The sequence below is a fragment of the Ammospiza caudacuta genome, chromosome 8 (assembly GCF_027887145.1).
Source record: "Ammospiza caudacuta isolate bAmmCau1 chromosome 8, bAmmCau1.pri, whole genome shotgun sequence".
NCBI classification, from domain to species: domain Eukaryota; kingdom Metazoa; phylum Chordata; class Aves; order Passeriformes; family Passerellidae; genus Ammospiza; species Ammospiza caudacuta.
The window spans coordinates 12,687,102-12,698,897 of NC_080600.1; the positions used below are offsets into that span (position 1 = coordinate 12,687,102).

The 11,796-nt window shown below is 39.8% G+C and overlaps 1 protein-coding gene across 1 annotated transcript in view; it reads left to right on the top strand.

Annotated features, from left to right (window-relative positions):
- The window catches only part of ITGAV (integrin subunit alpha V), a 48,416-nt gene extending 40,312 nt beyond the window's left edge, over positions 1–8,104 (top strand). Inside the window, exons 27-30 of the mRNA XM_058809175.1 lie at positions 76–189; positions 283–390; positions 1,413–1,535; positions 1,915–8,104. Of these exons, the coding sequence (XP_058665158.1) occupies positions 76–189; positions 283–390; positions 1,413–1,535; positions 1,915–2,010 (441 nt within the window). The 3' untranslated portion in view covers positions 2,011–8,104. The remainder of the gene's footprint in view (positions 1–75; positions 190–282; positions 391–1,412; positions 1,536–1,914) is intronic.
- The last annotated feature ends 3,692 nt before the right edge of the window (positions 8,105–11,796 follow it).

The following is an 11,796-nucleotide window of genomic DNA, read 5'->3' on the forward strand; positions in this document are numbered from 1 at the left end:
ATATGGGTAAAGTAGTGCCATTAAGCACATTTCAAATATTTTCATTCTTAGAACATCCTTCCTATTTATTCACAGGGCTGTGGAACTGCTGACTGTTTAAAGATTGTCTGCCAAGTTGGCCACCTGGAGAGGGGAAAGAGTGCAATATTGTATTTAAAATCACGCCTTTGGACCCAAACTTTCATGAATGTGAGTGACTGGGAATATTCTGTCGCTGTTTCTGAAATCTTTAAAGTGATTTTTGTACCCACATGCAATGCTAATTTTGTTTTTCTTACGCAGAAAGAAAATCAGAATCATTCCTACTCTCTCAAATCATCTGCTTCCTTCAGTGTTATAGAGTTCCCTTATAAGAACCTTTCCTTTGAAGATATTCACAATTCTACAGTTGTAAGTCATTTGCATCCATATACAGTCACTTCAAAATTAGTGCAAAGACAGTTATTGTTGAGTAACACTTTTATGACTTGATATAATTTTAATTTTATCAGCTATTTGTTTCATGTATTTATTTCAGTTGTGCCTATACAGCTGAGGGTAAAACAGACTGGAGCTGACAATATTTGTGGCTTGAAAGACTTAATTGAAAATGAAAAAAAAGATGGTGAACAGTTCTCATGTTCCTGTTAATGCCATCGTTGTTAGAGAAATATTTTACTTGAAATTTGCTTTCAACTGTAGTAGCACTTGCAGCTTGAATAATGAACTTTCATTATATTATATAAGGCACCATATGTGAACTTTATATGTGAGGGTGGAACAAAAAGACCTTCTGTGCCTCAGGGGGTTTCAAAGGGAAAGAGGAGACAGGGTGCAAACACAAAGGAAGATATATTTGGGCTGGCAAATAGAAAGTTTTTTAGCATTATAGGATTAAGAGATCTTAAGGAAAAGTTAGAAAATTACTGTGATTAACTCATTTTTGGATATGGTTTCTAATACCTGTTATTAGCTGAGGTTTTCTTCTCTCAAGCCTCATGGACTTGATTTTTTGTTTCAAAGTATACTGCCTTTTAAGAAAAAAAAAAAACAAAAACAAAAAAGGAAAACCCCTAATTATTTTTCTGTAATTCCAAAATTTTTCCGGATTCCTACAGTTTTACTGAAAATCATCAAGAATTACAGAAGACATGTTGCCATGTTACCACTGATTGCAAAAAAGCAAACCCAGGCAAAACAATCCCCAACCCCCTACTATAATTTAACTTTAAAATCCTATTAAATTTGGGTCAGTGAAGTCTTTATGTCACCAAGAATCTATGGCTTTCCATTCATTCTGGAGAGAAAAAGTAATTTATACTGGATTAAGATCATAATCATGATAGGATAAAGGTATACAAGATTGAAAATGCATGGATGAACTCAGCATGTCACTGTGGTGCAAAATGTGATTTATTGTGTTTTTCTGTCAGGTTGCTACAAATATCACATGGGGCATTCAGCCCCAGCCCATGCCTGTGCCAGTGTGGGTTATCATTCTGGCTGTGCTAGCAGGGCTACTGCTCCTGGCTGTTCTAGTGTTTGTCATGTACAGGGTAAGTCCTGCGTCTGGGAGGGGTTTGTGTCATTTGCTTTTCCCTGCTACTGATGTATTATTTCACAGAGTACTGGCTCTTTGCAGAAATGCCTTGCTCCCCATATCATCTGAATCTGCTAAGTTTTTGGAATAACTGTAAAAGCTTTTCAGCTTTGTCAGGAAGCAGCTGAATAGAAGAGCGTGTCTGTGATGGTGCTGAACTCAGTTTTAGTTTTTTAATATATCAAAAATATTTCCTGTCTTTGGAGGTCAAAAATGGGGGAAGAGAGTGAAAAGACAGCTTAATCAGTTAAGATCCGATGATGAAGGAAAGGGAAAGGATGTGTGTATGTTCTGCAAGTCACAATGCAATTTCTTCCTTGTTCTCTGAATCACAGATGGGCTTTTTTAAACGTGTGAGGCCACCTCAGGAAGAGCAAGAAAGAGAACAACTGCAGCCACATGAGAATGGGGAGGGAACATCAGAAGCTTAAGCAGAGTTTTATCTGTAAGACATTCTCAAGTGTACACTTGCCTACATCTTGGTAACAAATATTGGCTTCCCCCTTCATGAGCAAACACTCAGCACTGCAGAGCTGCTGGTCTCAGATGTGCAAAACAAGGGTAAAACACTTAAACCCCTCTCCTGCATTAATGCTGTTCCTGCCTGCCACTAACACACCTGCACTGACCCCAGGGACAAACTCCAGTGGCAGCAGTGCTGGGATTCTGCTTGCTGGGACACAGGACACATCATCTTTTCTGGTCCATGCACTGACTCTCCATGAATTGCTACCCAGATTCTGCATTTGCCCTTGGAGCCAGCAACCTCCAGAGGTGCTGGCTGGATTCCGTGGTTGGTTTTGGTTGGTTTTGGTTGGAGTACACTACATTTCATTGCCTAGCTCTTGAAAGTCAGTTGCACAAAAAAAAAAAAAAAAGGTGAATGTAGCTTGTTTTACAGTACTGAAGAATGTTCTTTACCCATTAGCTCTGATGATGACTTTTTTCTCCTGCTCAAGAAATAGGAAATATTCAGTGGAATCATTCACAGCTGATACCTGTTCTGCACACCAGTCATCTGTCTTGTGGTTTCTCTCTAGATGTTACAAATACTGTTCTCCAGGTATTGAGGCTCTTACTGTAGGGATTGAGCCTGCAAGCACCAAGTGAGGGACAGAAATCTGGGGCTGATGTACTTTCTTTGGGACTTGGGGAAAAAATTCAGGGCAAGATCCCAAGACTCTGCTGTGTATTTCCAGAGTGCAGGATCCATGTGTTCCACAGAGTTCTTGGCACCATGGATGCATTCATGCCCTGCCAGGGACAAGATGCTGGGCTGTGGCTGCCAACAGACATGTCTGAGAAAACCCTTGATGCCCACAAGTCAAACCTGTGCAGGGTTTGAAGGCTGTAAATTACTTGGATGGTGTTTTGGTTCCTGGAGGGGCACTGTGTGGCACAGGTTACCTGGTGCACTGCAGGGAAGCTGTTCATCCTCACTTTCCCTGCTTGCCCATGCCCAGGTGCAGGATGGAGTGGCACAGGGGCTGTGCACACCAGGCTCTCTGCCAGCCACACCTGGATTACACCTGCCCTTCAGCCACTCTCACACCTCCCTCACCTCCTGCCCCCAGAGAACAGTGAGTCCAATGAAGCAGGGAAGAGCTGGCAGTGCACAAGGGTTCAAAAGCTAAAGGCTGATTTGGCTTGTTTCATTTCACTCATTCATTGTTTCATTGGATTCATTCATTGTTTCAGTCCCTGCATGTTTCATTGCACAAGACATTTCATTGCACAAGACATTTCATTATGTTCAATGCATTTCATTGCCAAGAAAAGACACTAAGTATTTGGATCCATTGCTGGTTTTTGAACATACCAAAAGGTCAGTGGTTTAAAGCCATGGGTTTGCATCACTCTCAGCTTATTTCCCTCACCATTGGTGTAGTGAAAGGAAACTTTTTACTCTGATTGAGACAAGAGCATTGTCTCTGCATTTCAGCAGACAAGGAACTGCAGAGCAGGAGGTTGTTCAGCTTGCAGCCACAGGTTGCACAGATCCTACAGTGGACATACCTGAACCATTACTAAGGTGCCTTCTATGAGATGTGTTTATTCTCTTTCCCAAAAAGAGAATAAATTACACTATAAATTATAAATTACACCACACTCCCTGTGTGCAGCCAGGCACACAAAGGAAGACTTCTACTGTTCTTACACCAGTGAGATTTCTATGCAGACAAACTCTCGAAAGGGCAAAAACTCTGGTTTGGTTTTGTACCTTGGGGTTTTTGTTCATAGCTGCATCTCCCCCATAAATACAGCAGTGCTCACTAAAGCCAGAACTTTCTGAAATGAGCAGTTTGTTTCAACTCTGGTTTCTGCATCCTTTCAGGGGGTAAAATCCACCAATGGCTTTTGTTAAATACATTTTTATTTGCTGATCCATGATGGCATCTGAGAGCACTGAGTCTAGGGGGGCCAGTATGTTCACCAGATATAGGCTTGCATATTTATCCATGTACATGGGGTGGGTTTAGACAGCTTGTTTAGATAAAATTAGTTCACATGAAAGGGTGTAGGGCATGATTCTGCTTTCACTGAACTTTCAAGATCTTCAGTGTGGCCAATGTTTTATTTTTGTCTGTATTTTTAGTATTGTTGCTAGTAATGTAGTAGAGAGCCAGGAGTCAGGCTTTGATCCTGGCCTCAAAATGTGACTTTGGTAGAGCAGCATTATTTTCAGTTTCTTCCATGGGCTTGTGGTTCTCATGCTTTGTCAGCTGATTATCTGTGTGCAAGGAGCTTGGTTTTACTCAGTCTTAATCTCAGTAGGGTAAGAGGTTTAAGAGCCTGCCAGACAGATTATAGCTCTAACTCCTCCATGTGTGCTTTCATTACATGTACACTCCATGGTGACTTGAAATTTATTAGACTACTTGCATGTGTAGGCTTTGTTAGGAGGTGAAAAAGAGTATTTAAATAAAAATCATGGTCAAGATCCCTCCTGCTCACATGGATGGGATACCATAGCATTGCTAATGTCAGTGCTAACTGCATCCTAATTTTACTGGAAACTCTCTTTTTGCTGATTTTCAGGATAAGAAGGTACATTTTATTGGTACAACTGCTGTAGCTGTAGAAAGTATCTTCCATTTTTGAAGTTACATAAAGTAAGACTTATTTAAGTGATTTTTTTATTTCTTGCCTTCTGCTGAAGGATGAAAACAAATAGTTGCTTCTTTCATGTCCATTAATTTCCAGTTAGGTTCAAAAGACCACAGTAGCATATGTAAATGGAGTATACAGGTTACTTAGCATAGATGTAACACCTCAAATTCAATTTAAAGTAGCATTTGTGTTTCAGGGAGATTCCAAACTGGAAATTTTCCTGAATGGGGGTGCAGGAAACTTTTGATAGTGTGTTCTAGATTCAGCAATAAGAGTCCAGATTATGTATGTACTTGTGTCAATATAAATTTTATACTGATTTAGAGGCATTGATGTATTCTTACAGCAAATACTGTAGAAGGATGTTAAAGATTTTTAAGAAACTTTAGAAAAGGTATTTTAGAATGAAATTAATGCCTTTGAGTCAAGATTGGTATGCACATGGTGCATACTGGAAGCATTTAAAAAATACAAGTACAGTAACAGAGAATTAGCCTTCTTTTGAGAGCTATGTTTCAGGAGCAGATTTTTTATAAATATAAAATCAACAGCTATGTAATTATTTAGACAATAAGAACATTTTTAAAGAGCTATATCTTTTATAATGAAATATGAAATTATGTAAGTACTCCAGTTTGCAATTAATGCAGCATCTCATGATCAATACTGAAAAGTGATTTATATTACAGAAGGCATATTATCTATTACTATATTTGACAATATTTAGAAAATGTAAAGCAAGGAACCTAATTTATAGGTTTACATTTCTTTCAAGAAACTATGAAATTGTGGAAATAGCTTTTTGTTTAAGCATGACTGTAAAGTCAAATATGGCTATATTTATCAACATAATTTGAAACCTTTGAGTAAGTTTGCCAACGTTGTTTGCCAAGTTATCAGGATTTTTTCTGTTTTAAATCTTGATCTACACATTGATCTCCAATTCACATAATGCTTGTGGAAACTTTCTAAAGTTTCCTACGTGCGCTCTTTCTTTATAAAACATTTATTCCAAGCAAAGGTATCAAATATTTAGTTGTTTCTAAACCTGAGTCCACGCTTAAATAGTCTTAAAGGGTATTTTGAAAATATTTTGAAAATATTTCAGCTGTAATCAGCACGCTCTTGGTTATTTGATGGAATCATGCTGCAGTTAGATTTTTTTTTTGCAGCATTTGGGTTTGTTGTTGGTTACCCTGACAGAATCCTGGAGTATTTTTTCCATCACTCTCCCAAACAGTCTCAGAGCAGCACTACACTGGTGAAAACCAGTTTTGGTCTTTGGTCCAGCCTAATGTGACCCTTTGAGCATGATTGGTTGTGTCCAGTGCTGCCGGCTGTTAATGAGTTGGGGAAAAAAAATAAATATTTTATTACAGAAAAACAGGACTCCAAAAATAAAAAGGGTGATGGCAGGGCCCAGAGGAGATGATTTTGGTTTGTTCCTGAGGCTTGCAGAGCTCTGTTGGCAGTGGCCCTGTCACAGGCAGATGCCACAGCTGGGACCATGGTTATTGCTGAGCTCTGTGACTCCTGTGGCATCTGAACCCCTTGGATGGGACCATGGTTATTGCTGAGCTCTGTGGGATCTGAACCCCTTGGATGGGACCGTGGTTATTGCTGAGCTCTGTGGGATCTGAACTCTTTGGATGGGACCGTGGCTATTGCTGAGCTCTGTGGGATCTGAACCCCTTGGATGGGATCATGGTTATTGCTGAGCTCTGTGGGATCTGAACTCTTTGGATGGGATCGTGGTTATTGCTGAGCTCTGTGGGATCTGAACCCCTTGGATGTGACCGTGGTTATTGCTGAGCTCTGTGGGATCTGAACCCCTTGGATGGGATCATGGTTATTGCTGAGCTCTGTGGGATCTGAACCCCTTGGATGGGACCGTGGTTATTGCTGAGCTCTGTGGGATCTGAACTCTTTGGATGGGACCGTGGTTATTGCTGAGCTCTGTGGGATCTGAACCCCTTGGATGGGATCATGGTTATTGCTGAGCTCTGTGGGATCTGAACCCCTTGGATGTGACCGTGGTTATTGCTGAGCTCTGTGGGATCTGAACCCCTTGGATGTGACCGTGGCTATTGCTGAGCTCTGTGGGATCTGAACCCCTTGGATGTGACCGTGGCTATTGCTGAGCTCTGTGGGATCTGAACCCCTTGGATGGGATCATGGTTATTGCTGAGCTCTGTGGGATCTGAACCCCTTGGATGTGACCGTGGCTATTGCTGAGCTCTGTGGGATCTGCACTCCCTGGTACTGAGTTTTCAGCCTCCAGCCCCCTGGTGCAATATGCCGTGGTCTGGCCTGGCTCACTGCCAGTCCTCTGCCCACTTTTGCTGGCCTAAGAAGGGCCGTGCTGTTTCCCTTTTTTGTGGTGTTTCCTTTTTTTTTTTTTTTTTTTTGTGAGGACCTTGCAGAGGCAGCGTGCTCACTGGAGGTGATGGATTAATCAATTAATGATGCTGTTGGAAGCCTTTGATCACCCACATTGGGTGAAGCTTGGTGTATATTCTAAGGTGTGTCCACTACTAACCCGTGAGTGCTTCAGAACTGGGACCACCTTCTTTAAGGCCATGGTGGAAAATTTGACTAAAGACTATAGAATAACGGGGTTGAGTCTGTAGTACTACTGCTGTTTCATGTGGTTGTGGTATTTAGGTCTGTTTTTTCCCAATGTGTAGAATTTTAACACAGCAGAGGAAATTTAACCTTTCATGCAATGACTTTCTCCAGATATGCTGCATTAAAGGTGAATAACCTGACCCTTGGCTTTTGCAGAGTAATGGAAGATTTCATGTAGCATTTTGCATCTTAAAAAAAATCCTTGTACAGGTTTTGCTTTTCTAGTCCATGAAGGAAACCTGTATTTGCCATGATATAAATATGCTGAAAATGTAACATTTTATTTCTTCATAATGGATTTTTTTTTCCTTTCTTTTGTGTTTGCTTGTGCATTAAATCAGTAGAGCATTATTTGCACAAGCAGAAAATTAACATACTAACGAGAGTGCTGCATTTTATGTTTCTTTGTCGTGCAGTAAATACTTGTAGGATAAATGGGAATATTTTCAGTTACTATGAACTTGTTTCAAAGGTCTTTGGTACATTTAAGGAGAGCAATATACATTTGAAGTCACCTTATTTTGTATTAAATTATAAATTGTGCAAAGGAGTGGGTGTTGTGGCACAGTAATTTTGTACTGATATGAAACGTATAGCTATTAAAGCTATGGTTTGCTTTTTAACTCGTTCTTTTCATCCTAATGCAAATTTGAGTGTTTTTATTAGGTTGTATTTTTCTATGTATATATATACAATTTCAAAATACTATGATTGGGTAAACTGAAAAATGTAATTATTGATTTGATTCTGATATTTAGAATTTTGGAATAAAATACCTCTTAATCAACAGAAATTCTGTTGTAGGCTTGTTTTTGTTTGGGTTTTCTTAGGTGTATTTTAAAAATGCATTTAATTCACCAGAAATATTTCATAATATATGTTTGTACTCCACAATTATGTGCTAAATTCAAAAACCTTACATTTACACAGCTTTTAGGTTCGCACCTCAAGTGGCACCTTGAGTCAAAAAATCTTGTAATCACAAGCAAGAAAAATGATCTAGTCACAAACTATATACTATCACCATAAAACTGATTTCCAGCAGAAATTTCTGCATGCCAGAAATAAATATTTTAGACTTTATAGGTGCCACATTGCTGTAGAAAATGGTGACATCTTGTCCTGAGGTTAGGAAAATTCTCAGAGAGGTGGAGTTTCTTTCCTTGTATTTTTATTCTCATTTAATCTCAGTGTTAAATTTTTTCTGATTACCAGTCATACTCACCCTGTGTGAGTGGGGTGACAGCAATATTTTGTGTCACAATAAAGGCACACATGAGTGGGGTTTACTGATAAAACAAACAGTGAAAAATAAATGTGATTGTGAACACTTCAGAAAAACTCCAAACTAGTGAGTTCCTTGGCTTGCTAGTAGAGAATTTGTTAACCTAAAGAGAAGGGTGATAAAGGAGACAGAAAAGATGAAAATCTGATATTTGTGGTTAAATTAACAACTTCCACTGCTGTCACAGTAGCTGTACCTGGTGTAAGAAACACAACAGCAGCAAACATGTTTGTTAAAAGCCAAACGTGGATTTTAGCCTTTGTTCCACACACCCTGCAGCCAACACAGGCCCGATTCCTGTTAAATAAGATACCTGCAGCTGGATAGCAGCACAGGGATCACTGCATCTGCCTAGCAGCTCCAAATTAATGCATTATTATTGAGAAATTAGTGACAACAGCTGTATCCTTACAGGAACAAGGCAACAGAATTTTTCAAATTCCTACCTTACAGTGGGAATTACCTGAGGTAAGATGGTGGCCCATGTCCTGAGGTAAATTGCATTTACACCACTTCCCCTCTTTGCACACCTGAGTGATGCTTTACTATGTGTTTGGATCATGAGTTGGTTTGTAAATGAATTGCTTATGCATTAATTCTTTACTGCATATCAGTACATTAATATTTTTATATCCCCAGTTCAGGCATTCTCAAGAACATTGTGAACAATTGGAAATAAGGTGAAAAAATATTTACAGGAACTTCTCAGCAATAGATTGTCTGATCTGCATAAAGAATTGAGGTTAGTGCTGTCAGCTGCCCATCTTCTCGCAAGGTATTTCACTAGAATCAATCTGTTCCACTCCATGTTCCTGATAAACCTCCTGAAAATCTGGTGCTGAATTATTACCCCTCATGACAAACCCACAGGACATGCTAAGACTAGGTTTGCAGGACACAAAAGCACAAAACAGACCTTGAAAATGTGAGAAGAAGATTGACAGTAAAACACCTCATTGTAATTTACTTTATTTGTAATTTTACATGCAGTCCAGTCCTGTGTGGTACTGCTTTTGAGAGTTTTGCAGAGTCCATACAGATTGACATTTCTGTGTCATTTGTGCTAACATTTTCAGCCCTGGCAGAACAGCAGATGCCAAGTTCAGTGGTTGGTGCCAATGGTTGCAATTTGTTTGCAGTTTGATGAATGTATAACAACCTTTAAAGACTGCAGGAATTACTACTGGACACAATTCCTCAAGAGAATACTCAGGTAGTTGACATAAATTACTACAAACCTTCATTTCTTCAAAGAAAATTTGTTTAAGCAGAAAATCCTGATTGTGATTATATTTTTGCCTAAATTAATGTTATTGTGTACCCTAATTTTTTCTAGCAATTTTTCTAAATGCAGTACAGACAATTAATTTCCCTCTGTTATTGCCCATTTGGAACCATTTTCAAGAAAGCTTTTATCACCCATTTAACAGATTTCTTTCCCCCCAGAACTTTATAAATGAATAATCGTGCATATTCATATCATCAACATTAATTTAAAACGTTCCAGCTGCCAAGGTGATTCAACTATTCCTCTGCAAATAATTTATATCTTGTTAAAAGCTCACGTCCGCAAACATTTGGGAATGGATTTGTGATCTGCCGCACCCTCAGTCACCAGACAAATTCCTGAACAAAGGAAGCCCAGAGCAGCAGCACCAAGTTTTCTGCAGGTCCCTTTCTTCCACCTGGGACCACACAGTTGCAGGGAATCCAAAATTAATTCAGGTCCAAGAGTGTCTGTGCAGGAACAGACACTTTCCCTTCTCAGTGCCCACATAAAAGGCTGAAATAGGAAGCTGGGTGAGAGGACGTTAATTAAGCAAATAGGCACTGAGCATGTCTGCTACACTAAAAGGAGATTTTTTTTTTCTTTATGAGATCCTGGAGGAGTTTCACATCAAATAAATGATTGTTTTATTTGTCTGGTTTTCGCGGTCCTTTGCTGCCTTTCAAGAAAGGTCCTATAAAATGAAATCAGGTTTTCATGGCAAAGGTTTTTTTGGTGCTGATTAAGAAAAAGAGATTGACAGATTGACAATAAAGAACAGTATTGAGAAGTACCTGCTGAGGAGGATGTGCATTTCCCACTACCCTGCAAGCAGTGACTGCTCCAAAATGGTGCCAATGGACTATCAGCATCTGCAATAAAAGCAAATTGTATTTCCTGTGTCAATCCCAAATCTATTTCAAGTCATTGTTAATGGTAGTGAAGTAATTACATTGTACTGTACAGAATGATGTGGAGGCATAAGGAAAAGTGTATTTTTATTAGATTTTATAAGAGATACATTGAAAATATGCACAGTAACCTGTCAGTTCTTCCTTTCAGTATGGGCAAATTTATCCCCTGCTACAGTTTGTGACTATTCCTCTGTTTCTCTTTCAATGAAGAAATTTTCTGCGATCTGAAAACGACAGGATTTGGCCTAGTATGTTATAGTGTCTAAAACAAACCTTTTATTTGACTGATCTTTATTTTGTTAAAAAGCAAATCAAGTAATTTTATACTTCTCAAAGAAGTTTCTATTCACCATTTCAACATCCAGTGAAGATTTAGTATTAATCTGTTCTGTAAGTGCTTACAGAGAATGGGATGTTGGCTCCCTGGAATCCTGGCATGGGCAGGAGTGATCCCAGTGTGTGCTCAGCTCCCAGGGACACAGGTTGGGGTTGCCCCCCTGCTCTGGGGCACTTTGGTTTGTCTGGATGTGCTCCCTTTCCTCGGGTTTGGGGTTTTTTCCCCAGCTTTACCTCCAGTGAGCACTGCAGTAGTTTTCCATTACTCCAACCTGGGCTGTGTGGATACATCCAGCTCCCTCAGCCCCTCCTCATCAGGCATGTGTTCCAGTCACTGTGACAGCCTTGAAAATGACATTACACCTCCTAAAGCCTTGATCCTGCACACAGCCATTTCTGCCTGTGCATGATTATTCCTGTCAGCAGTCCCTGATATCCAACACTGCACTGATCAGCAGTATAGAGAACAAACATTCTTAGCTCTCCTGAATGCATATTTTAGAATTAAAGATGCACATAAGTAAAATTGGAACGTGTATTCATGTGTTTGTGAGGCCAGAGAAGGGGAAGGCTCAGGAGCACAAGCGACATGAGGAGCAGCTGAGGGAGCCGAGTGTGTTTATCCCAGAGAAAAGGCGGCCCAGGGGAGGCCTCGGCGCTCCTGCAGCTCCCTGAA